Source organism: Lepidochelys kempii, chromosome 19, assembly GCF_965140285.1.
Source record: "Lepidochelys kempii isolate rLepKem1 chromosome 19, rLepKem1.hap1, whole genome shotgun sequence".
Taxonomy (NCBI): domain Eukaryota; kingdom Metazoa; phylum Chordata; order Testudines; family Cheloniidae; genus Lepidochelys; species Lepidochelys kempii.
In genome coordinates, this window is record NC_136398.1 from 1,234,307 (window position 1) to 1,261,845 (window position 27,539).

At 48.2% G+C, this 27,539-nt stretch overlaps 1 protein-coding gene across 1 annotated transcript in view; it reads left to right on the top strand.

Annotated features, from left to right (window-relative positions):
• EPHA10 (EPH receptor A10) overlaps window positions 1-23,075 on the top strand; it is a 115,737-nt gene extending 92,662 nt beyond the window's left edge. The window contains exons 11-17 of the mRNA XM_073317553.2: window positions 1,853-2,026; window positions 8,367-8,428; window positions 8,581-8,784; window positions 11,623-11,772; window positions 12,413-12,606; window positions 13,931-14,095; window positions 14,865-23,075. Coding sequence (XP_073173654.2) covers window positions 1,853-2,026; window positions 8,367-8,428; window positions 8,581-8,784; window positions 11,623-11,772; window positions 12,413-12,606; window positions 13,931-14,095; window positions 14,865-14,979 — 1,064 coding nt within the window. The 3' untranslated portion in view covers window positions 14,980-23,075. The remainder of the gene's footprint in view (window positions 1-1,852; window positions 2,027-8,366; window positions 8,429-8,580; window positions 8,785-11,622; window positions 11,773-12,412; window positions 12,607-13,930; window positions 14,096-14,864) is intronic.
• Window positions 23,076-27,539: the final 4,464 nt, after the last annotated feature.

Genomic DNA, 27,539 nt, shown 5'->3' on the forward strand with positions numbered 1-27,539 from the left:
AGCCTCGTCAGGGTTCTTAAAGCCATTTACATATTTCCTGTTACCGGCTTCACTAGTGATTTTCAGTCTCACTGTGGTCCTGGCCGGTTTTGTATGCTCGTAGCAGGGAGAAGCAGAGTACAGTTGGTTAGTACTTTGTACATGAGCTTGATTTAGTGTCCCTGTGTATTTCCTCAGGCAGAGCATACAGTGACGTGAGCAGCATCTCATAGAGAACATCGGCAATTATCTGCTTCTTAGCAGGTTGACAGCGGCGTAAAAACTTTTTATGAATATGTTAACTCTCAATGATTGATTGATTTTCATCAACTTTACGGCCTAAAACGTCAAAGCAAATTAAAATCCCTGCAGCTTTAATTGCTAATACAAGCCAGATCTGTGGAGGCCTTGGTATGCTGGGTGTCATTTTCCCAAAGAGAAGTTGCAGGGGAGTAGCTTAACTAGCAGCTTAAATATGAACATGGAAATAGAAGGTGATTGTCAGACAGTGGAGGGCAGAGGAATCTTAGCAGCCATCAGGGCAGAGAAACTGGCCCAGTGATTTTGAACTTTTAGCAATAGATAATTAATGAGAAGGAAATCCAAGTAGAATAGGTCTTTTAAATGGGAGGAATGTAGAATAGTTTGTATTAGTCTCCCGGGTGACCTAGCCGGTTACCTGTCTCTCAGATCAATAAAGCTCTTCATATCCATTGGCTTTTCCCTGTAAAACCAAAGTTGGCCTTTTCTTATTAGAATTTGTCACTTTGTGCTGCCCTGATTGTGGCTGCGACTGAGCAGAAAGTTCTGTCTCAAGTGCTGATGAACAATGCATGGCCCTGACTATCCTTCATGTGGGCAGGAGGGAGTCACCAGAGAGCGGACATTTGGAATGGTTTGGGAGTGGAGAGAGTCAGAACCCAGCGAGGACTCTCTTGATCTCTGGGAGATAATCGTCCATTCATGGAAAGCACTTCAAAAGTGCAGTGTGTGCTCGGCTGGTGCATTCGGGGAATGGCCTAAGCCGCCAAAGAGAGGAATTTGCATCATGTGTTGTTGTAACTGCTAGTTGGCACTAAAGAGTTTCATGGTCTGTGTGTTCACAGCAAGTCATGATGCCCCCCAGAAGTGGGGGAAGATGGTAAACTGAGGCTAGGGTGAGAATTTTTAAAGGGACCTTAATCCACCTTCCTGTGTTGTGGGTGGATTTTCCCCCTGAGAGTACAGATCCCTGCTATGTGAAAGCAGAGCCCATCTGCCCAACTAGCCAGGTACTCACACACCGGCTGCCCACATCCCAGGACCCGCTTCTATGCTCCCAGGTCACAGTGTTTGCAGGTCCAGAGGCAGAGGTCCTGTTATGGGATGCGGGGCACAAGGAAACGCTACCAGAAGGGGAGCTGATTTTCTAGAAGAGCAGCGCTGCCCCTTGTTCTGAGTCAGAAATTCCAGCGCTGCGACCCAGTGCGCGGCAGCAGGTCTGTGCAGCGCTGTTTTGCACAGTGATATTCAAAGATTTGAGAAAGCCGTAAATAAAAGCAGCTGTAGCAATAGCTCCCGTTTTCATAGCCTGTGAGTGACCAAGAGAGCAGCCAGCTCAGCTCCTAGAATGACAGTATGAAAACAGTCCCATGCCGCATTCTTTTGGGATGTTCGCAAAAAGACAAGGAGGACTTGTGGCACCCTAGAGGCTAACAAATATATTTGAGCATAAGCTTTTGTGAGCTACAGCTCACTTCATCGGATGCATTCAGTGGAAAATACTGATGTTAACACTCTCAAGTGTCTAACCACAGGGACGCTAAATGTCCGTGCTCCTTCAGCTGGAGACACTCTAATTCCCGTCTCTCCTATGGCACAGGAGAGTTAGGAGAAGTCTGCCGGGGATGCTTGAAACTTCCCAGTAAGAGAGAGCTCCTGGTTGCCATCCAGACCCTTCGAGCTGGCTGCTCAGACAAGCAGAAGCACGCCTTCCTGGCAGAGGCTAGCACCATGGGCCAGTTCGATCACTCCAACATCATCCGCCTGGAGGGCGTCATCACCAGAGGTAAGGCTTATTAACTCTGCACGTCATGGTATGCAAACTCATTGCGTTCCAAACAGACCAAGCTTTCCCTGTCTTGTGCTATGCCTAGTGCTCCTGGCATGGATGGTGCCCACAGCATTGGTTTGAGCTAATCTGGGTTCAGGCAAGGCATTTGTCTGAGCCTTCCCCTTCTTTACAGTTGCTCTGCCCCTCACTTCAACCCCAAACGGCACCATCATCTGCTGATTTGGTCCTATGTCTCTGTGGCACAATCCCACATGACTTTCTTTCTGTTCCAAATTTTGTGGTGTTTGGGGTTTTTTAAATGACAGGGCCAATTAATCTAGGACGACACTTGCCAAACCCATTGTGACTAGATCCTAGAGCTAGATTTGAATCCAGTCCTCATGCATGGAAAGCCTAACATACTAGGTTCACTGACCCCTGCATCCACCCCCTCACTTTCAGCTTGAAAAGTTTTGGATTCCTGTTCCCTCTCTCTGAGAGAGGGCCGAATCCCAGAATACCGGCAGCTTTGTGCTGTGTTGTGGTGAGAGAATCCCATGCTTCACTCACTATCTTTGCAGTTTTAACACTGTGCGATTCTCAGAGTGAGGGCAAGAAAATACAGAGAATGGTCACACAGCCCCCTTCATCCAGGGCACCCGAAGCCCTCCACAAGGACAGGTGTGTATTGTCAACCCTGCCTGATGGGGAAACTGAGGCCTGGGGAGGAGCGAGGACTTGACAACACAGACTGTGCCTACCCTGGACTGTTTGGCCAGCTATTTCCAAACCAAACACACTAGCACTGGCTGATCACCACTGTGGTACCAATGCTGGGAGCGCTTAGCTGTTGACTTTTGTATCCCCTGCTTAGAGTAGGCCTGCATGACATGGTGGTGAGAATGCCAGTGGCTGCCGGTGCTTTGGCTACAGGAAATGTTGAGGACAAAACAGAACCACAGACCAGGAGCCTGTGTCAGAGCTACAGTGGAGGCCAAGTGCCCAGGCACCTGCTCACCGTCTGAGGAATCACTATGTGGAGATATTCAGGACCAGAGAGATGGGCGTTACATGAGACTTTGTGCTCCACACACGTATGGGACCGCTGTAAAAACATCCTATCCACACACAGCAGTAATGACATGTTTGCTTCAGGTTACGACACAATTCCAAGTCCTGTGTAACTCCGAGCGTTTGTGGGCTGATCATTGTGCAAGCTGGGCAGCGTGAGGGAGATGTGCACAGGCGGTCGCGCAGCGATTGCATGGCACTTACTCTGATCAATAGATACAAAGTGATTCCGGTATTGTTACACCGTTATTAGTGCCCAGCAAAATGAAGCGATACGCTCCCTGATCTGATTTTTGTGGCAACAGTGCGGCCTCGTTTACTTGGTAATTTAAAAGCAATAGAAAGTGATTGTCCTGTGGAAAAGCAGGAAGAATGCTGATTGTTTTCTTAATTACCCACCATGGAGTTTGGGTCATTAATGCAGGAGTCTCGGCTCTGAACTAATCCGGTAATATGCTGGAGCAGTTGTTTAGCTATGTGATTATCTGGTGGTGGAGATGCTGTACAGTTGCCCTCTGGAAGCCAAACGTTTGCTTGTGTTGGTTTTTATTATTTTATGGTTCTGATGTTGTTTAATAGAATTTTTACAGCTAGATTAATAAAGCCAGGGAGCCAAACTGGGTTAGCAGCGAAACCCAACTCTTATCATAAAAGTAAATTAAAAGGAGGGTTTTGTCAGCAAACAGATGTGTGTGGTTGCTGTCTGTCCCTGTGGCAGGGTGTGTTCTCCGTGAATCTGAGGAAGGTGTAGTTAAATAGAGATCCACATAAATACAGAGAAACATGAACACGCATGTTGTTAACCGTGCTATTTATAAGGCAGGGGATCAGCTTCTGTTTTAACATAGGGCCCGATCCAGCTACCCTCCCTCACGTTGAGTAATACTTTTCTCCTCAACGGTGCTACTCAAAGTGTTCCGAGCAATAGTATTTAATATTCCTCCCCAAATCAAGAGCAGGGCCCCTTATGCTGACTGCATTCCTCAGGGTGAGATCCACGACTCCCTGAGACACCGGACCTGCGCTCGGATCCATGGAGGCAGAGCAAACTGCAGTGTTGGTGTCGAAGGAACAAGAGAATCAGGCCCTTAGAGTTTAAGCCGCTTGCATGCAATACAGATGTACAGAAATCCATCATTTGATGGTCAAGTGCTTAAGTACCCCTAATTATATCCATTCCATTTCCTACCTTTTACTAATTTCTTCTTCAAAATACGACGAGCATGCTTGCTTTGTGGGTGTGTGAATTACGCCAGTTAGATGAACAGCTCCACCGTTATTAGTAGGTAGTCAGAAACGCTAATTAGTTGCTTTCATTATACATTTGTGATAGAGAATTGCAAGTCTCTCGCCCTGAGCAAACACACCCTTCTCACTGTTAATGGCCCTTTTTCTGTGTAGTTCCCTCCTTTTCTGTTTGGCAGATGTGATCTTGTTTCAAAATAAATGAATCATCTAGCTGTGACTCTGGAGACATATCAGGGTCTGATAGCCTCAAAAACCCACACAAGCTTTGTGTTCCCATCATTCCCACAGCTACTTGATATTCATGAAGCATTTCACCATATAGGAATTGTATAGTGAGCCATACTTTTGAAAGCCCTAATTCACTGTTCTCATAGCAGAAAGTTGAAGTCTGTGGATGTAAAATCTGAATGATAGCTGGGAGCTTGTTGAAAGGGAGAAAAAAAATGTGTCTGCCTTTTTCAGCCGTCTGATGATACGGGAAGGAGGCCTGGATTATTGCTATTTATTTATTATAAGGTTTCTTTTTCTGTTTTTTACCTGAGAAATATCAGGAGTAACAGGTCATTGCTGTCTTGTTTTTTGGAGGTCCCACTGCAGCAGTGGTTCTCAACCAGGGGTACACATACCCTTGGGGGTAAGCAGAAGTCTTCCAGGGGTACCTCAGCTCGTCTAGATATTTGCCTAGTTTTACAATAGGCTGCATAAAAAGCACTAGCGAAGTCAGTACAAACTAAAATTTCATACAGACAATGACTTGTTTATACTGCTCCATATACTCTACACTGACATGTAAGTGTGATATTTATATTCCAGTCAACTTATTTTATAATTATTTGGTAAAATGAGAAAGCCAGCAATTGTTCAGTAATAGTGTGCTGGGACACTTTATGTTTTTATGTCTGATTTTGTAAGTAGTTTTTATGTGAAACTTGGGGTACACAAGACAAATCAGACCCTGCAAAGGGTACAGTTGTCTGGAAAGATTGAGAGCCCCTGCACTGGAGGATCTAGAGACCTGAAGCAGGACCTTTCATAAATTCATAGAGTTTATAGCCAAAAGGGACCATTCCATCATCTAGTCTGACATCCTATATATCACAGGCTAGTAAATTTCACCCAATTGCCCCTGTACTGATCTGGATAACTTCCAGAATGGCATCTAGTCTTGATTTGAAGATCAGAGAGGGAGAAGCCACCACTTCTCTTGGTAGTTGGTTCCTAAGGTTAATCACCCTCACTGTTAAAAATGTGTCTGATTTCTAATGTGAATTAATCAGCCATTGGGTCTTGTTCTGCCTTCCTCCACTAGATGAAAGACTCCTTCAGGGCCTGCTATTTTCTCCCCAGAAGGTCCTTGTAACAGAAATCAAGTCTCTTCTCAGTCATCGTTTGGATAAGCTGAGGAGACTGAGTTCTTTAAGTCTCTAACTCTCAGGCATTTTCTCCAGCCCATAAATAATTTTGTGGCTTTTTTTTTTTTGCATTCTCTCCACTTTTTCAACATCCTTTTAAAAACGTGGACGCCAGAAGTGGACACACTATTCCAGTACAGGTCTCACCGATGCCATATACAGAGGTAAAATCACCTCCCTGCTCCTTCTCCCGCTTCAGCCAAGGATTTCATTAGCCCTTTTTGCCCCAGCACTAGGAACTCTTAGTGAGTTGCTGGTCCACTGTGACCCCCAAATCCTCTTCAGAGTCGCTGCTTTCCAGGATCCCAAACCCCATTCTACAGGGATAGCCTGCATGCCTGGTTCCTAGAGGGATAACTTTACATTTGGCTGTATTAAAACACTGTCTTTAGCTACCAATGGACTGGAAAGTACTTCATCGTCCTCATGTAATATGAGCACATGATCCTGCTTCTTTCAAAATATAGAACAGGGAAATTCATTGGACACTTCTCCCTTTTATGAATCAATATTTATGGCTTTATCCTCTACTTTTAGTAACAGGCCTATAAGATTGCTAACTCCTCCTAACTGTCCTGAGCCTTGCCTGCCATGGATTCTCCTCTGATGTCTTTAGCTTTTCTTATCAATTTCCTACATTCCTTCACTTCTAATTCACATTGGTTGCTTTCTGTTTTCCTCCTTTTTCCTTGCGATACATTGTTGCTAATTTATTTCTAATTGCTACCTTCATTTAAACTCCTGAACCAGGGTGGGCTTTTACCCAGAGGTCTCCTCTCTCTTCATTGTGGAATTGTGGCTTTTACGCCACGTAATAAACTCTTCTCAAAGAACTCCCCCACGTTTCTGTATTCCTGGTTGGGACTGTCCTCTGTTTGCCCATATTGAATGAAATGGGGTCATTATCACTGGTCCCTAGGCAAGCACTAACTTCCAGTAACTTCCATCATAGTAAGGTCCAAATCAGAGATGCCTAGCGCAGGGTGAAACCCTTTAGTGGTACATTTTACTGATGGCTGCTTGAGACCTCAGCACATGACTCCCAGTAACGATGCGTACTCCCTGCCAGCATGCCCACTTGTCTCCGGGTGCAGTGCTGCAGGGGTTTCCTCTCCGGTGCCCCCGCAGTCTGTCGGCCTTTGTGCCGGTCAGCCCTCTGGCTGAGAAGCGGCTGGTCCAAACTCCTTCCGGATAACACAATGGCCAGGTGCAGTCCAAATCCCAAAGAATCAGCCTGCCCTCTGGGCCCTGGGGTTCCACTGCCTTTCCCTGGCTCTAGTATCAAGTCCTGTCCTGCCCAGCCTACCTCCTCCTGAGGCTGCTAGCCTCCAGGGTCGCTGGCCCTTTGGCCTGTCGCAAGGGCCAGCCAGCTCCCTGTGGCTTCTCTCCCTTGGCTACAGGCTCTCAGATTATATAGAGGGCCCAGGTGACTGTTATCACCTCTGGCTGAGGAGTAACTACCTAATTACCACCCAGGTGAGGTGGCTATGACTGACTGGGCTTTTAATCCTTTCTTGCCTGGATTGGGGGTTGAAGTCGTCCCCCGCCATAACACCACAATTTCACTTTCCACACATTGTTGACAGGTGCTTCAGGAGTAGCTCATCCTGCTCTCTGGTTTGAGTTGGTGTCTAACTCACCTGTACCCCCTCCTGGACTTTGTGACTTAACACATTGAGTCATACGCATTCATGGTCCTGAGACTGAGTCATTAGTAACTCTACAACAAGTCCTGTCTCTCATCTAGAGTGCTGGCCCACTCCACCCTTCCTGAGTAGGGTGTAACCAGTGATGTTAACATTCCCCTCATGGACGGTCCGACCATTCGGAAATACCAATTTTACCAAGTTTCTTCTCATCAAGGAGAATTTCCAGTTCCTCTTTTTTGTTACCCAGATTCCCAGTATCGGTTTTTAAGCCACTGAAAATTTTCTTCTCTTCACCTTCTTTGTCATATTGGTTCAAACTTTTTGCGACAAGCTAAGTTTGTGTTTGTTCTGCATTTGTCTTCGGAGCACCCTCGCCTCTGTTGCTCTGACTGCTCCAGTTAGTCTCCAGCTGAGAAGATTAGCCCCCTCCCTAATGTAGGGATGTAGACCGTCGCCTGGTACAGCCCCGTCTCCCACTGGACTGTGGCCCAGTGTTCCACAAGACCAAAACCTTCAGCTTCATGCACGGTGTGCAGCCAGCAGCTCACCTCCAGGAGTTCTCCACTTTGGCGGCAGGAGGTGGCGTTGCTGAATCTTTGAGAGAGATTTTCTCCCCACTATTTATCAGGCATTTGAGTTTGAGGCTTTTAAAAAGCCGGTTCTAAAGAGTGAGTAGAAATCCCTTCCCTTCCCCAGCTCCCCTCCTTCGCTCAGGAGTCCCTTCCTTTGAATGTAGACTAACTCTCTAGTTATGCACAGAGATTCCCATGACAGACAGAGCTGACAAGACCCAAATCTCTTGTGTGAAAAGCAAGCAGAAAACAATCTTTAAAGGACTGGAGTGTTGAGGGCTGGGCTGGGCAGGGCACCTTTGGGTCTGCAGGTTTTGCTGGGTGTATGTATTTATATCTGCGCAGAACTGTGCTCGATAAACCCAAGGTTAGCTAAATACTCCTTTTCTGTCTGTGCACCCAGGAAATACCATGATGACTGTGATGGAATACATGGGGAACGGAGTGCTGGATTCGTTTCTCAGGGTGAGTGTACCTGGGTGTCGGTTACCCCCTTGAACTTTGCCGAGCAGTGCTGCCATTTTCCTATCTGAAGAGTCACAGCACGAGCTGTTTGTGCTACTTGAGCCCAAGCTGAACCTCCCTGAAATGCAGCCTTCCCTACTCCTGCCTTGCAGAAACATGAGGGCCAGTTCACAGCCGCCCAGCTGACTGGTATGTTACATGGGATTGCCTCCGGCATGAAGTACCTGACCGAGATGGGTTACGTACATAAAAGCCTTGCTGCCCACAAAGTCCTTGTGAATAGCAACCTGGTTTGCAAAATATCAGGCTTCAGACAGTCCCAGGAAGATAAAATGGAGACCATCTTCACCACCATGGTAAGCTGCGGGGGACTAGCAAGGACGGGGAGCTGCTCTCAGTGCAGTATCTGTGCTGTGACAGAGCTGGATACTCACTAACTTTGTGGGGTCATTGGAGGGGGGAAGTGGAGGGGCAGGGTTGGGTTTGAAGTTGCATGAGATGGGATATCAGGGACAGTCACTGAGGAACACAAAGATGAGCTCCCTGGGTAACGTGGTTATAAGACCATCTCTTGTGCTTGGAAATAGACTGATATGTTTGTGCAGTGTAGAGTTTGAGAAGGAAAACTTTCCAACCTAGGTTCAGAAGGCAGGAGGAATTCCCTTGTACAAAGTTCAAATCATGGAGGTCCTGGAAATGTAAGAATAGAGAAGCCTCTCTTCTATGGACCTGGCGGGTGACAGAACCACATTCCCTGCAAAAACCTGATAGAGAAAAGAACAAGTCCAGATCCCTCTGAGATGCTGAAAGCCCCTTCCACGATGGAGCCAAGGGTCTGAGGCTATTTGTGCAGATGCTGCTGCCACCCATCAGAACAGGAACATAGTTCTGTCATGGCAGGGACTCAAGGAGTGTCTTCTTGCACCACCCTGCCCCTGAGAGAGAGATCTAACAGTCTTCTCCCAGCAGCTGGGGTTACTGCTGTCGCCAGAAACCAATCTGGTTCCACTTCACAGGGTTTGTGAGAAAGTTTCCTTTAGCTTTGGCATCTGGTTCCAATGTTTCCCAAAGCAAAATGCAAACCTTGGGCAGAATGGCCACGTTCTCATGCTGAATCTTTGCAAAACTGGATCTTTCCTTGTTTCGATGCAAAGCCACAATCAGGATAACCTAAAACTAGGCCCAGCATCACCCAAGAGGTTTGCAGGCCTGATCTGAATGTTGAGTAGGGATCAAAATCTGAAGCCAGCTGAGTTTCACGGCTCTGCTTAATACCAGGTGCAGCAAACCTGCCGCAGAAGCAGTATGTTTCCTGGTTGCCTGGTCTCTTCCTGCTACATGAATCCAGTATTTGCATGTAAACAGTTTTCTTTTCAGCTGGAGATTAAAGTAAATGGCAGTGAAATGCTAAGGCTTTCTGCTTAAGCTCCCTATGAATCTGAATCAGTGCAACACAAATTCTTCCCCTCTCATCGCCTCTGTGTGTGTGTGTGTGTGTGTATACATACACATGCACGCACTGGGAGCTGTAAGCAGCTCACGCAGCCTGAGGGTTTGTTGTGTGTGTTTTATCACCTGAATTTCATTACAAGGTTTTCAGTTAAGAATTTAGGACCTGTCTGATTCACATACGTACCTATTCAACGTTCCCAGCTAATACACTTCCTAAACACACACACACACAGATGGGGCTTGAGATCCCATTACAGTCCCCCAGAAACACACCCACACCCCAAACATGGCACTTGGAGGGGGGATCTGTCCTGCAGACTCCGTTAGGGAGGCAAATTGCAGGTTTGGGGGAATGACGCACACTTCCCCAAGAGCACACCTTTAGCATGGCAGTAGAACACTGCTCGCACTAATTCACTCACAGTCCAATTTAGACCATTTCACTTGCCAGTGAAGAAATCAATGTACAGTATAAAAGATGGTTTCATTTGATGCCCCACTGCCAGCGTAGGTGAGCCAGCACCATTGTGTCATCACAGTAACCACAGCATTCGTCCTTAAAAACGACAGTGGATTCTTCACTCCAAAGAACACGTACTGTCACAGGCAGTATTCTGGTAGCTCAAAGAACTAGCGGCCGCTGACACCCTGCCTTCAGCCAGCCCTTGGGACTGAGGGTGTGACCCTCCCTGCCTTGCTGGCTTGCGCGGGGAGCTGCTGACGCTCACCAGCTCTGGCAAGCCTGACACTTAAAGATCTGGGTTAGTCTGAGTGTCTGATGCTGGTGGAGTGTTCCGCACGTCCCCCCAGCCCAATCGAGTGTCCGGCCAGGGGAGAGCCTGACTTGGAGGCTCTGTGGAACTGGAGAGGAAAGCATGTTGCTCGGAGCTATACCTGAGACTCCGAGTCCCAAATGTCATGGATGGAAACCTCGTTGGTGTTAACGAGAGACTGGAGGCCAGATATGTCCCAGTTGAGGAAAGGCTGGAGAGACCTGTGGAAGCACCAGGTCTCCCTCTCTCTAACAAGCAGGGTGTGTGACTGCCGGAGTCTGTCTCTGTCTCCAGCAGTTAATTTTATTAAAGTTAATGTTTAAAATCAAATTTACCCAAGTTAAGAGGGAAGGTGCTGTACCTCTGGGGTCAGGCTTGGGTTATGGGGGATTGCAAGTCTCGGTTCCAAGGTTCCCGAGGTACATACATATCGCATAACCAGCATAGATCCAGACGGGGTGTGGGAGTTTTTTAAAGCATCAGTGGCTAAGTGGGCTCAGGTGCGCCACCCATGGAACGTCTCCAGAGTCCAAGTCAGCGTTGGCGTAGTGCGTAAGCACATGGGTTAGAGGAGCCCAGTGCCGGCTGTCCCACGTGCAGCCAGAAGGGTTCTGCAGACACTAAATACAAGAGAGGTGAGGTGGGAGGGAGTGGCAGTGTGTTTTCGTTCAATATTAATGGATAAAATGCCATCAGCTCCTTCAGGAGACGGAACCTCCCACGTTAACGTTTCAGGTCTCGCCCTGCCCTTCGGACTAGCATTGGTGCTTGTTCCATTGTTAAAGAATTTGGTACAAAGTTTTCCCCTCGCGTTAAAACTGTACGTGGTGCCAAGGTCTGTGGTCGCTAAGTGCTCCACGACCCAGGTGGGCCGCATGCTGATCGGAGGCGTTAGTGAGCCTGTGTGAACGCCTCCCTTGTCCTGCTGCTGCTGAGAACCTCATGTTTTCCTTTCTTCTGCCTGGCCAGAGCGGGAAGAGCCTGGTGCTGTGGTCAGCCCCCGAAGCCATCCAGTACCATCGCTTCAGTTCTGCCAGTGCCGTGTGGAGCTTTGGCATCGTGATGTGGGAAGTGATGTCTTACGGGGAGAGACCCTACTGGGACATGTCCAACCAGGACGTGAGTCGCTTTGCAGCCACTGTACTCTGACCCCACGGAGAGAGCGGCACTTGATACGTGACCATGTTTCAATGCTGGGCATTGGTGGATAGCGGGAATTGCAAGCCATGCATGTCGCTCGAGTGGCTCCGTATTTCCGTCTTGGGTTAACGTGGTGCAGGGGGACGTTTGTATATTTTTGGCCTATAAGAGAAGAGCTATGCAAATAACCCAAAACATTTAAAAACAATTGTTTCGGGTTAAACAAGATGGTCTCTTCAGCCTGAAACAAAACTTTTCATTTACTTTTTGACTGTTTTTACCCTTTTAAAATTTTTAATGACACTGAAAGAAAATTTGAAACAAAATAAATAATTTTGAATTGATACATTTTGTTTTAACGTTTTCAGAACAAAACGTTTTGGTTTTTTCAGGGTTTTTCCCCCACCCAAAACAAACAATTTGGCAATTTCAACACGAAGTCACTAAATGTTTCGGCAATTTGCGGTGAAAAATGTTTCCTCTGAATAATTTCGCGCCGCTCCCTCCAAGCAACGGGAATGTCGTCCTCCAGTAGTGCTGACAGACGGGGACTGCTCTGCTGCTCTTCAGTGACTCCTTTGTATAACTCTCTTCTCTTCTGCCCCGGGTGGGATTTCAGGTGATCAAGGCCATCGAGGATGGGTTCCGGCTGCCTCCCCCGATGAATTGCCAGCCTCCGCTTCACCAGCTCATGCTGGATTGTTGGCAGAAGGATCGCAATGAGAGGCCCAAGTTCTCACACATCCACAGTACCCTAAGCAAGATGCTTCAAAACCCAGAGCCACTAAAATGTACCGCCTCCGCTCGCACTAGGTGAAAATCTGCCTATGTCGCTGCTCTTTCTCCTTCATTCTCGAAGGCCGCGGCGTTCGCCTCTGTATGTGTCCCGTAGGCCGCCCCACACAGCTCGCTCCAGGGTGGCACCAGGTGCTGAACTCAGTTACGCTGAAGCAGATCCAGAGCCACTCCATCTAAATCATTACAGTAACTCCCAGACTCGCACTGAGATCAGGACTGGGCCATCGTGGAATCTGGCTGGGTTGCCGGATTCCTGCTCAGTTGAAGCTGGGTTCGCAGCGTGCTGCGTGGATCTCACTGGGCTGACACCCGTGATAGGAACCTGCCAAGCCTGGGCTCCAGCGAGTTGCCGCAGGGGAATGGCCCCAGTTCTACCCTCCCACTCCTCTGGGAACACAGGGCCCTGGATGCAGCAGGACCAAAACAACCTCATTGCACGGGGTGGGTGGCAGGATTCCCAGAGGGCCCCCAAGGAGTCTGTCTCCCCTGCCCCCCTCGATCCGGGTGGCACCCTGCATGCCAGTGCAGAGACAGGTGTCGTGGGAAGTGGGATCCAGCGAGTGCTCTATTGTGAGGGTCCCCTGGCCACTTAACCCACGTTGTTTGATGATTTCTCCCACGCTGCCTCTACTGCAGAGCCAAACCTCTCCCCTCCTCCAGCGAATGCAGCGCCGCCGGGTCAGAGAGACTCTCCTCAGCCCCAGCGGGTGGGTCTGGGAGCTCTGGCTGCAGGAGGATTCTGTAACTGAAGTTGACTAAAAGCAGAACCCTTCAGATGAGGAACCAGGGGTTTAAGAGCAGCTCCTCTCCTGACTTGTCAGCAGAGACGCTGCACGTTGGGGTGTGTCTGTGTCAGGCCGTGTTATGTGACTGAATGACTTCATAAGCAATGGATAGCCATGCTGCACGACATCTGGGACTTTCAGGTGCCCTGCTCTGCTCCGGTTCTTGGTGGAGGGGTGAGACCTGCTCCAGGCAGGCTGAGGCTTCTCTATTGTTGGATCACTTGGGAGGAAGGTGAAGTGCCCAGTAACCGAGGATCACAGCCAGAGACAGCTCCTGATGGAACTGCAGAACATTCTGTGATCCCAGATCCCCACAGAGTGGGTAGGATTAGGAAACCAAATAGCCACCACCCCTCAGTTCTCCCCTTCCTTACATGGCCAGTGCTCAGGTTAAATTTCCATGTGCCTTGCCTCAGTTGTTCCCTGAAAACTTGCATGGGCCAAGCCCACTTTCATGCCTGCTAGAGAGGTAGCTGCCAGGTTCAGTCCTATGGATGGGAGCTTAACCTTCTTTTGGTGTGATCTAACTGCTCATGTGCTGTTTGAGTTGGCAGGCCTCACAATCCATCCATCCCCCTGGCCGAACGCACTTTCTCAGCCTTCCCGTCCTTCAGCTCCGTGGGTGAGTGGCTGGAAGCCATAGAGATGGGCAGGTACAAAGATAACTTCACCGCTGCAGGGTACTGCTACCTGGAGTCTGTGGCAAGGATGATGGTCCAGTAAGTGAAGAGTGTCTTAGGAATAAACCAAGAGAATAGATGCGGCTTGAAAAAGCCTGCTCTGAAATACCAGGCAGCTGCTATTACATGTGAGCAAGAGATATGCATGGAGCGTCTGACCCCCTGGGAGAACGTGCTCCAGGAGAGGTTGGAGCTGCATGTGTTTGTGTGTGTATCTGTCCTTTGTTTGACCTGTAGATTTTAAAGCTGGAAAACCGGAGGCCACCTATAGTATTTATGGGAGAGTGGCTGGCCGGCTACCTCTCCCAGCACAGCTCAGATCTTACCTGGAGTTTATAAAGCTGGAAATAAATAGTCCTATTTCCAGATAATACAGGTAGCACAGCCCCCAAGTGAGCTCCTGATCTCACTGTAACCCTTTTCCTCCAGCCTGCTTCCTTTGGGTTTGGCTTCTCTTGTCGTGACTCCTGTCACTGTTCCAGTCTTTCTCTTGTATAGTGGAGATTACAGTGTGGGATCCCTTCCAAAGTCTGCAGGCCAGAGAGCATCGGTTGCCTGTGAAATGCCCAGCATGCTGTGGGCATCCATGGTCATTGAACAGTCTCTGTCCCTGAGCTGCTGTCTCCTTTGGCTGAGACTCCTTGTGTGGGCTGCTCCAAAGAGAATTGCATGGGGCTTCGCATCCACACGAGCTGTAACCCTGAGTCCACAGTTGCCTTTTAGTCTAAAATCTCTATTTGCACCATTTGCTGGTGGCCTTGGGGTCTGACGCTGCGAACTCACCTCTTCTGTGGGGCTTGTTTTCCAGAGATGTCCTGAGTCTGGGAATCACCTCAGTGGAACATCAGAAAACCATCCTGAGTGGGATCCAGACCCTGCGAGCCCAGGTGATACAGATGCACGGTCGCGGCGTGCAGGTGTGAGCCCAGCAGGGACGGACACTTTCAGAGCACTGACTTAAAAGTCCCTGGGGACAATGATGCAGCAGGGCCGGGAGCTGGCCCCTAAACTGGACCAAATCTCTGAGACTTTACCAAGAGCAGCTGTGTGAGTGGGAGGTAGGAAGTACAGGTCTGCTGCAAACTAGTCATTCCAGAGTAGTGAGGGAGTCTAGGAATTGGTGTTTCCTTCCTGGGGGCCTCCCTACAGCAGCTTTAGTGCAGTGTGCTTGGTTGGTTGTGTTTTTCCCCAGCAATGTTTTGTAGGGTGAGAGTCAAGCTACAATGATGCTGTTTCACATGGTACCTAGGTTAACAGGGTGGACTGGACACTTGTGTACTGGATTTGACCGTGTTTTAGTATCTGGTGTTCTACTGATAAATCCATAGGTATTTTTTATACAAGCTGATGTATTTTACTGACCCCACGAGTACCTTCTGTTGTATAGAGTCCAGAGCACAGCACACGCTAATGGCCTAGCTTTGAAAGATGACTTGGCCCATCCATTCCTGTCCCTCCAGAGCAGATTCTGAATTCCCACTCTTCCCCAGCGTGATCCATTCCATTCCAAGGGTTACCTCGTTAAGTCACAAAAAGTGTGTGAAAAGTAACTAATTCAAACCAAAGTGGCAGGCAAAAGTCCCCCAATTCCGTCAGAAATGGGACAGATAAAATTAGGGAGTCAGGCTGGAAGAATTATTATTGTATTATTGAGAAGAATGCAGCGTGTATCTGTTCTTCTTCGACTGGACTCTGTCCATTCTCATTCTTGGGACGTGCCCACAGCCACTGACAGAACAACTCTGGTTACAGGTGAGTAGCCTCCATTTCTCCCCCATAGACAGTCCCAACTAACTCCCTAAAACCGTTCTCTGGAGGAGGACTAGAAATGGCTTCTCAGAATCACCCTGTTAAAGCATAGCACGATGTTGACGTTTCACATCACGGATCAGTATCCCTCTATGTCAGAGCCAGAGGGTGCATCCCAAAGCTGCTCGCTGGGTGTGGGACGCCTGATGCTATAGCACCAGGAAGGGTTGGGCCGTGTGCGCTGTCTGGGATGAGAACGCTCTACGCTGTTTGGGAGTTGGTTTGATTAGCCACAGCTGGGGTGTCAGTTTGAGGTAATTTCAACGGTGGTGTTGCCAGATTAGATCCCAAGATAGGAAATTCTGGCCAAATGGGTATCCGAACGGAATCAATGAACCAATGGGATCTCTGAAACTGTCATGAAATCCAGACAAGGCAGGCAGTATCAGCACCTTGTTTTGTTGTAAATAACAGGCCCAGTCCTGCATTCCTTGCACATCAAACACACCCACTGTCCTCAGTCAGGGATCAGACCCTACATCACCAATGGCATTTGCTTAGCAGTACAAGTTTCCTTTAAGTTAGTTAAGTTAGTTAGTAATGGATTTTTGCAGCCTGGATTCAGTTGGATGTACAGAGTTTTGTAGGCCTTTGATTATCATCTATAAGCATTACAAGAGAATTATCGATGATGAAAGACAAAGATTTACAAAGGGAATTCATGCAGTGGAAAGTATTCAAAGCACATTTAGAAATCTGTTTGCATTGTGATTCAGATCTGCCTACTAGACTGCACCATAGGGATAGAAAACTAAATTGAAACTAAATACAGGACCTTAACTCCTCCTATCCCCGGTAGTGTTGGCACAGTATTTACCCACTGCCTGGGCATTCTTCCTTCTGCTCTCGATGAAACAAAGAGGCAATCGTATGTTTTAATTTATCTCTGGCGTGGTGACGCTGCAGAGTCTGTTACATTGGGGATCTAACACTTTTGTTCAGAAAGAGATACTCTAAGGCGGGCTTTTTAAATTGTCCATACTTGAGTAAAATTCTGCTTCGGCTCAGGTGCTGTGATCTGTTCAGATTCCGGAGACCAACGGTTTTGTTAGCAGGATTTAGTTTTGTTCAGATTTACGTTGGTTTTGTTGCATTTCAAAGCAAAACGGAACGTTCTTCTCGAGAGGGGATTTTCTCAGATAACATTTCACAAACACTGCCTATAAGGTGGGGAATGATGTGTACATGTTTTGTGACTCTCTGTTGACAGTTACATGGGACTTGGCTGGCTTGCTTTCTTGGTTATTTTGTACTGCCTCCTTGCCTCATCAGGCTGGATTTATATCTGTTTAGTTCCACAGAGGGACAGTATGGCCCTGGGGATGGATGTACAGAGAGTGTTCATCATGGAACTACATTAGATCCTCTAGATGTGGCACCAAGAGGGTGTGTATTTTAAGTATAACAGAGGTTGCAGCTAAAGCTCTTTGTAATGTTCCTGCCCATATAGAGGCTTTCAGGCAATGTCACATCCGAACTCTCCTGTCAAAGGATCCTGAATCCAGGCAGCTCAGACTGTGTGAGCTGACCTTGAGGAAGTTGCCTCCTTTCTTTGCAGGCTTCTGAAACATTTAAGCAATTCCTGCTAGTAAAGGAAAGGAACAATGGAGTAACCAGAGCACAAATTGTGTGCAAAGCAAGAGATAAGAAATATTGCCCTGTAGAGAACTGGACCGGTCATTTGTGCTACAAATCTACAGAGCATGCGGAAATCAACATGCCTTTCAACACACCATTTCTTCGGGGAATTGCTGGGGTTGGGAACTCTCCCTGAGGTAGACAGACTCTCTTCTCCTTGTCACTTCTTCAGTTAAGAAAAATACACCTGCCCCAATGTCACCTGGTTAACGTTTAATGGAAAGAATTTGTCTTCTGGGTTCATCTAATTCCAGCCCACTTAGTCAACATCCTGTTGTTTCCTACCCAGACAAATAATAATTGTGAACTGAAACCTTCATTTGGTAGAAATGCCAGATCCTAAGGATCAAGTGCAATTTGTATGCTCTTTATGTTTACATTTTATCTATAGAGAAAGTGTACTATAGTCCTCTAGGTAAGAAATTGAACCAACTTGATTCCTGATCATTTCATTGCATTTGACATCTTCCCTTGGGTTCCCAATATCTGTAACCTCTTGGCTGTGATGGTTTCTAAGGGTTGTGTGCACTCTGGATGGTGTGCAGAGCTGCTGTGGAGACCATTTCTGGAATAACTGGGTCCAGCTCTGGGGTCTACTCTTTAAATAGGTGTTGAAAAATTGGAAAGGGCCCAGAGTATGCTGAGACACATGAATTAAGGCCTGGAAAACATGCCGTACAACAGGAGTCTAAAGGAGCTCAATCTATTTAGCATATTGAAGACAATGTTAACAGGTGATTTGTTCATGATCTGTAAGTACCTGCAGAGGGAAAAGCTACCTGAGGACTCGAATCTAGCAGACAAAGGCATAACAAGATCTCATGGCTAGAAACTGAAGTCAGCAAAGCTCAAAGTGGAAATCAATTGCAGATTTTAAGCAGTGACTCTAATCAGCCATAGGAACAGATTGCCAAGAGATGTGGTAAATTCTTCATCACTTGGAGTCTTTAAATCAAAACTGGATCTCATTCCAAAAGATGGGGTTGAACTGGAACATAAATTGTTGGGGTTAGATGGAGGAATCGCTGAGTGAGGTTCTCTGGCCTGTGTCAGGCAGGAGGCCAGACTAGGTGAGCATAATGTTCCCTTTGGCCTTAAAATCTACCATGCTAGCAGAGGAAGGCCTAACACGAGCCCAAGGGCTGGAAGTTGAAGCTAATCAAATTCAGACTGGAACTAAAGTGTGAATATTGACCCATGAGAGTAATTCACCATTGGAACATGGCATTGAGGGTTGTGGTGGATTCTCCGGCACTGGCCATTTTTAAACTGATTGGATGTTTGTCTAACAGATTCGCTGTTGGGATTATTTTGGGCAGTTCTCTGGCCTGGGCTAGGCAGGAGGTCAGACTAGGTGATTACTGTGGTCCCTTCTGGCCTTGGAATCTGTCTCTATAATTGGCAGCTCTTGGAGCCAGATGACTTGTATTCTGGAACATGTAATCAGTTCACTGTCTAACCAAGGAGCAGCGTTTACAGTGATATGGCTCCCCTGAGCTAGATGCGTCCTGTGTTTATATCCAGTAGAATACTATGCTGCCAGCTGGGTGGACTGACCGACCAACTGGCAGACTACCTAGAGGCTTGGCAGTGGAGGTTAAACGGCTGGGAAGTCCCAGTAGTGTTTCAGCAGCAATGCTGCGGCTTGCGGGATGGTCAAGTTTCTTGAGTCCTCACAGAACCGAGACTGAAACGGGAGGTTCCCTTCCCAGAAGATTAAGCATCATTCCCTGTTGCCTAGGAATGATTCAGGTGCCTATTTTTAGAGAAGCCCTGCACACCTAAAAATGGCAACCTTACTAACCTCAGATCTACTTGCTCTTCAATCAGTGCAGAGGCTCCAGGAGCTCATTAGCCAATCGGTAGGTGACAGTAGGCTGATTAAGGAAGGATCTAATTAATTCAGAGCGGCAGGAGAGGGAGAGTCAGCGCACAGCTGCCCTCTTAGCCCCAGCTTCTTAAAGGGCCTCCTGTCTCATCAGTTAGCTGTGTACTGAGGGGCAAGTCACAGCTCCATTGACTTCATCAGAGTAACGACCGTTTATGGCAGCTGAGGATCTGCTCCTACGTTCTGAAACACCTGGTTTAACGTAGTTGAAAAAAGTTCTGTCCCTTCTTCTCAATTATAATCAGAATTGCAAACTGCCGTGTCTCATGTTAGGTGGACTCTACCTGTTTCCAGAGTGAACCTGGGAGTTTAATTACTTTGCTAACTAACTCTTTTGAGGGGCTCAGGCTTGGTCATTGGAAGGGCCTCTCTGTTAGTCCCATCCAAAAGCTCTGTACTGTGTCTGTCAACAGAAACAAGACATAACATTGCCTAGGTCAGAGAACACTTTCCTTGATCTGAACGATAAACTTCTTTAACTGGGCTCCCTCCTCAACAGTGCAGCTACTAAACAAGATGAATGGAAGACGTCATTGATAGGGCCCTACCAAAGTCATGGTCCATTTTGATGAATTTCATGGTCATAGGATTTAAAAAATTATAAATTTCATGATTTCAGCTATTTAAATCTGAAATTTCACAGTGTTGTAATTGTAGGGTCCTGACCCAAAAAGGAGTTGGGGGGGGGAAGGGGTACTGCTACCCTTACGTCTGCACTGCTGCTGGCGGGGGGCTGCCTTTGGAACTGGGCGCCCGGCCGACATCCACCGCTCTCCAGCCACCAGCTCTGAAGGCAACACAGAAGTAAGGGTGGCAGTACTGTGCCCCCCACCCCAAATAACCATGTGAAACCCCTGCAACTCCCTTTTGGGTCAGGCCCCCCCAGTTTGAGAAATGCTGGTCTCCCCCTTGAAATCTATATAGTATAGAGTCAAAGCACACGGAAGTCCAGATTTCACAGTCTGTGATGCGTTTTTCATGGGCATGAATTTGGTAGGGCCCTCGTTATAGATGATTGTTACATTTTTAATATTAACTTCTGTCCCATTAGTAGCTAATCTTTAGGGCTGTGTTCATTGCCTTTATAAGTAAATGAATTAGCAACACTGTTTTTCAGCAGCTCGACCAAGGGGATTTATTCTCTTTCCCATCCAATCTTGGACACAGTGAGAACCGGCTTCCCTCCTCTATTAGTCACAGGGATGCCCTGATCAATTGGGCTGTAAGGAAGGTTTAATGCTTCTGCCCCAGTACTCCCTCTCTTTCCCATGGGGCATCAGTGTAATCTGACCTATTACAAGGAGAATAAAGAACCCTTTTTAGTCATCAGCAGGCTTTACTAGAGCTAATAAATGCAATTACAACAGGATTAGATTGTGGACGTTAATGTGGCCAAGGCACCAAGTGTCTGTGTGTGTGGCAGAAACCACACCCAAGTAGGATCGTGCTCGGGTCTCCCTTCCCCTCCCCTGCTCCAGGAGTGGAAAAAACCACTGAACCCAAATCAGAGTTCCTTAGCTTGTCCCATTGGCCAAAGGCGCCTCACTGCCATAAGCCAGGCCACAGTTCTGTACCTCTGTAGGTATGGGGCCGTTACCTTGTATGTAAACAGCTGAGCTCCCAGTGGCCACATGCTGGGTGCTTTTCCTCAGCCAGGGCTCTGGCTGCAAGCATGAAACAAACAGAACAGCCGTTAGATCCCAGATGTCCTTCCGCAGAGCAAAGCGACCCAAAGAACTTAACATGCAAAGGCTCTGTGACCTCCTCAGGCGCAAAGACTTTGTCAACATCTGCATTGGCAAGTGATGTGGTGGCCAGTGAGAACCAGCATTTCCCTGCAGGAGGGTGCTAAAAACCCCCAGGTTGTCTGGGTAAGTGAGAAGGACTTGTCAGGCTGGTAGTGGGTGTCCTGGTTCAGCACATGCCTGTATGGCCAGCAGGCCATGCTCCCAGGGACGGATTTTCTGCACCCATCATGCCTGCAGAACCTGCGTTTTCTTATGCAAGAGGTGCTCTTGGAAAGACACTGTAATCTGAGTAACCAAAAATTACTCCGGGCTCACAGGTCAATTATATTTTTAGTGCAAACAATTGGCCCTGAGCAGCAGCTTCAATCCTCCCTTCAAAGAGGCTTATCAGCAATTGCTTCCTCTGTCCCTGCACTCTCCAGTGAAACAATCTCTCTTCTGGAGCGGGAGGGGTGTCCATCTGCCCACCTTCCAGGCTGCCAGTTCAAATTCACGCAAAGCTCCTTTGGGTGCCTCTGCATTAATCTGCTAACAACGCTGTGACAAAGGGTTTTCTTTGGATGATGACGATCGGAACAAAAGTGCCGGTGCAAAAAGCACTCGACAGGCAAAGCTGCTCTTGGCATGCTGCTAATGCAGGGCGATGCCAGCGGGAGGACTTAATTCTGTTAATTTACAAAGGATAAACTTTGATTCAGGTCTTGGCTGAGGGCTTGACATGAGGCTGTTATTCTCACACTTCGGCTTTTCCTTTTGTCGCTTAGTCTCCGGCTCCCTTCTGGCAAGGATTCTGTGCCTCGTGTGGCTGCCAGGGCCTCCTGGTACTTCTCAGGAAGAGTATGGAGCACACCCGAGCATGTCATCCCCATCTCCTGCTAGGTGTCTGAGCCTATTATTGGCTTCCTGAGACTCATTTTTCCACTCCTTGCTCCGGTAGCATAACTGCCAGCTCAACCCACGAACAGGGAGCAACGTTTAAGGGCTTTTCCACGTAATCCCTAACTAATACCTCTCCGTTGGAAATGCAACTCTGCCTGGGTACAGGTCATTTGTCTGCAGCAATCTGACTGTCCCGCGGCGGCAGGGGGGAATAATTGTACAGTGTCTCTGCTGTTCAGCTCCACCGGCATTAGCTGCGTTAGGAGCCCGTGTGTGGCCAGGCTGCCATCTGGCACCGGGGTCGGAGCTGGACTCCTCAGCTTCTCTCCCATTGTTTGTTAAAGCCGCTTCTTGCATCTTGTCTTCAGGCGGACAGGCCCTGTCCTGAAGGATTTACCTGTGTGGGCCATGCCCTGCACAATGTGGCCCTAATCTGATCCGGGTCTCTGGCCACTACCACAATTCCCAGAATCCCATACCAAAGTGGGGTCAGGCAAACAGGTGTCTCTCTGCTGGGGGATACTGAGGGGAGGTTTTAAAGTAGGAAAACTAGCATCATATTCGATAGCGTTAGTACCCACGAGACCTGAGGGAAGGGACAGCCTGAAATGAGGATGGTCCAAAGTCCTGAGCTTAAAAGCACTCAGCACAAATTAGCTCCATTCTTTAATTTAACAAGAGTTCGTGTGTTCAGACTAGCGAGGTATTAAATACTGCGTCCCCCTCCTCCCTCCCCCCCCAAACCAAAATTGGAATCAAGTTGGTTCAGCAGTTTAGGTTTTTTGATATTCATTAACCACATGTGATATAATGTAAATACATACTGGAAAAGTCAATATATATTTTTATAAGTTTCAACAAATGTAATATAAGAACACAAGGGACACTGAACATTTCACTATTTGAATTCTAGTCAGGTGTCTCCAGGAATCACTATTGTTTTGGAATAATAATATAATTAATAAAGCTATATTGACATTTTTGTTAATTTTGTATGTATTTGACTCATGTTTGAAGGTTGCAATAAAGAGATACTATATGCATAAGTGAAACCCAATCCCAGCTGCGCCAGGACTTGTCTGTGTGGGTTTATTTCAGGTTTTCCAGCGAAATGCACCAATTAGCACAGATGGCAATTATCAGCCAATTAGTAGTTTAAGCTCTGGCAAGGTGTGACATAATATGTCAATGGTTTATTAAGCAGTGTGCATGCTGAAAGGGAAACCTCCCCTCCTGCGGCAGAGGTGGTGGGTAAGGCGGAAGCCTGTCCAGTGATATTTTTTTGCCTGGTGTTCTACCTCAACAGTCCACCCCAGGTACTTTCTCGGGTGAAGAGCTGTCTCCATCTGCCTGTTTCCAGGAGCAAAGGATCCCTCAACATTATTCCAAAGAGCGGGTGACCTTGGAGCTATCAGCCGTGCAGTCTCGCTGTCAATACAGATGCAAACTGTCAGTCTATTATGCATGTTGCTGCAGGGAGGGGAGGGGGAAGGATGCTTGGGATAGAGGGAAAACCACTGTAGATACTGTGTGTAAAGCCGGTAATTGTTTTATTGAGTAAATGAAAGCAGCGTACAGCCAGCAGGTTAAATGCAAACGCAGCACAGAAATAAGCCTTTAGAAATAACCAGTTCAGTGCGACTCTTCGTCAGCCCCAATTTCTCCTCTCAAGGGGCTTGAATATTAATGCTAATCTACATAAACAAAAGCCCCTTTTCAGCATCCTGACAGTAGCAACAGCTGCTAGAAGGAAGCTGAATGGAAACTAAAATGGGTGAACTCCTCTGTGCTCCCTGCAGTCTACCAATTAATTCAGCCAGCCTCCACCAGGAGCTGTCTCAGCAAATCACACGGGCACTAAAGAAATCATCAGAGGCTTTAGCAAGTCAAGGGGATAGTGCACTCAGCTCTCCAGCTGGGAAATAAGGCCCCGGTTCTGCCAGCACGTAAGCACCTCCTTAGTCCTGCTGAGGTCAGGCGTAAAGTCACATGCATGCTTGTTTGCAGGAGTGGGGGCCTCCCTCTCGTCTCACTAGCAAAGAACATTGGCTCCATCAGTTCTCCTCTCCTCTGGGCCAGGGGGCTCACTGGTCTACTCTCTAGGATCCTGCAGAAAGCGCGAGACCAGGTGCAGCTGGGAGGGGTGAGCGAGTGCAGATCTCGGATCCAGGATCTTTGCCTAAGCCAGTGGTTCTCAGCTTGCGGGCCACTTGCGCTGAGGGGTGGCCCGTGTGACATCCTCAGGGTAGAATATACATAACACTTACAGAGCTGCATATGCAGCCCACAATGGTAAATAGATTGAGACCCACTGTCCTAGGGGCTGCGACGGCTCCACCCGGGCCCGCGCCCTAGGCTTCAAGGCGCACCGCAGCGGACAGGAGGCTGGACAGGTGGGGCCTGACTCCTTTAAACGTGGACCAAGGAGCTTAAGTTCATGCCTGTCCTGCACAGGTGGGTGTGGGGCTCATCCATCACTGGCTGAGGATGCGCTTTTGCTACACCCCAGCCTCTCCGAGGGAGCTTGCCAGCCGTGGGGTGAAGACGCTGCCTTTGTAAATCAAGCCATTTATAACTGAAATCTTGTCATACTGAGACAAACCCTCCACTGGCTGCATGCGGCGGCACGCAGAAAGAACTGAAATCATTAGCGGCTGCCTACCTGCACGTGAGGGAAAGGTTAGCCTGAAAGGCAGGGTTAGCAGCTGGGGCTAATTGGAGACAAAACCAAGGTTTAAAAAAATTGTTCGGGTGACAAGACAACCGCCCCCTGCCCCGAAATACAAACCAGCCCTGACCTTCACCGTCCTCATGGGCTCTGACGGGGAAGGCTCAGTAGGAGGAGCAGCCTAAACACTGAACATCTGCCGGTTTGCCTCCCCTGGGCACTGGGCCTGGGGTTTAACTGCACTCGGCTGAGTGACTCTGGTGTGCTTTCTGCACCAGCATCGAGTAGTTGAATTTGGGGACCGCGGTAAAGCTCATGCTCCTGAGCATAAAGAAGTTGAACAAAATTTAAATCCATTAAAATTACAGTAATTAGAGGTGGGCTTTGGGGGATCTGGGGTAGATAAGGTCAGATGAATAGTTTTTAATACAAATGTTTAACTTTTTTAACTGATGGAAATGTAATTATTTGATTGAAGCAACTAGGGGCACGAGATTATATAAACATTGCTGATCAGACAATTCAACAATGGTTTTCTAAAATGATGTACTTAAAACTGTAAAACAGATTTTAACTCTAGAAATAAATATAAAAACAGCACCATGGTCCCGCTTTGCATCAGGCCCTTCCATTGGTACAGTGACTATGGGAAGGCGGGAGCCCTTGACCATTGCTCTTGTCCCCACTCGGCATCCCAAGCCTGGGGCCTTGGCTCGAGTGCTGCGAGGATGGTCGTGTTAGTCTAGTGAGTGTCCGTAGGGCACAGCGTGGCCCTGCTGGTAGTGACGCAGGAACTCTGCTCGAGTTAGGTTGAAACTCACTGTTGAACAAGTATTTCCCACCCCAAGGTGCTCTAAAATCCTCACGCTTAGGCAGATCGTCTTGAAAATCTCAGTGCCTCATGGGCATCTGGGGTAGGGTACGTGATCCAAGTTTGGGGGGGGGGCAGAGGTGCCCAAGATATAGCCCTCCTAAAAGATCATTCAACATCACAAACGCATAGTTTGGACCTCCCAACACCCCTGGCCATGCAGTGAGAAGTACCATTGCGCCCATTCCACGCAGGGGGAGCCGAGGCACAGACAGATTAAGAATCTTGCCCACGGTCACCCAGAGAGTCTGTGGCAGAGCTGGGACTTGAACTCAGATCTCCCGGGGCGGAGTCTGGAGCTGTAAACCCACAAGACCAGCCCCCATCGTTTGCCTGACAAACCTTGTCTCTACCTTAGCGTTCCATGTGGAGAAAGGAAAATTGCCAAGAACTGAGTTGTTACGGCCCCACCACCTGTCTAATTAGCTGGCATTAATTAATGGTATGAAATGGGCTCCTTCACCTCTGCAGTTCAGGAAACAGTTCCACTGCTGTTGGATCTCCATCTCACTGAGCCACTCTTGAGCAATTCCCTGCATTGGCCACAGCGGAGGCTGGGTTTCTGGCTTATTGGATTAAGCTGTTGTATTGAACAGCGTCCATGTCTCTCCGCTCTCCTCATGTTGGACGCTTTCTCCTTATCGCTGTTCACAGTGTTAGAACTGGCCCCGTTGCTGGGACTGGTTCCAAAAGCTGACATTGACTTTGGGGCTGTTCCCTCCCACCCCCCAGGCTGATGCAGGTGACTGGTCTGCAGATATTTTCTGTACAACACACCAAACCCCCCCCGTCTCGACTCACTTCTCCTAGAACAGATCCTGCAGTGCAGCAGAGGAAAACTTTACAGCCCCATCCATTACCATGTGTATGCCTTGCATATTCAACAACATTCTTAGCATGGTACCAACCTCTCCCAGGAGGAAATTACCCTCTGAAAAATGTCTGCCACAAACACAGCAAGGATCCTGGCTAATTGTAGCTGTCCCGCCCACCCAAGGAAAGCCCCTGGCTGCCAGAGCTACAACTGCTGCATTAGTGTTTGCCTTCGAGAGCCTGGCTGGATCCTCCCAGAAAGATCTATCCCAGGGTTCTCAAACTTCGTTGCACCTCAACCCCCTTCTGACAACAAAAATTGCTACACGACCCCAGGAAGGCGGACCATAGCCTTAGCCCACCCAAGCCCTGCTGCCCTGGGGGTGAGGGCTAAAGCAAAAGCCTGAGGGCTTCAGCCCCAGGCAGGAGGCCTGTAACCTGACCCCCACTGCCCAGGGCTGAAGCCTTCAGGCTTTGGTCCCAGATGGTAGGGCTTGGGCTTCAGCCGCTGGCCCCAGCAAGTCTAAGCCAGCCCTGGCGACCACATTAAAATTAGGTCACGACTCACTTTGAGGTCCTGACCGACAGTTTGAGAACTGCTGGTCTACCCAGTACTTTGCTGAAATTGCTGCTGTCCACGTCTCCTCTGTTTACAAAATTTCCAAGTCTCGTCTCTCTCCAAGCCTACTCTGCCACAGCCCTGCCTGCATCTAGAAAGGAAGCCATCTGATGCATGGATGGAAAACAATTCAGGGAATCCCTGCCCCCATGGGGCTAACAATGGAAGGAGTGAAGAACCCGTACCCTGGTCTGTGATAGAGGCAGGACAAATGGGAGGGGAATACAGTGCAATCAATCACCAAGCAGGTGTATCAATTGCCCTTCAGTGTAATCTGTTGTCTGGTTTATCTCCACTTCCTAACTGGTCTCAGGTTGAAAGGTTGATCAGAGTATCCCCCCAATCCCATCGCATTCGTGGAGCTGTGCCAGCATCCATGTGTGTAGGTCCATGCTCCAGACTGGGTGGGTGTGACATGTTGGGAGTTGACCTTGGCATATTCCTTCACCAGAGTGTGTTCACCTGCCATGGGAAGTAACGAGACAAGGTGGGGGAGGCGTAATCACAGACATATACATGGAGCACATCATGGGACACCGCCAGGACCAGG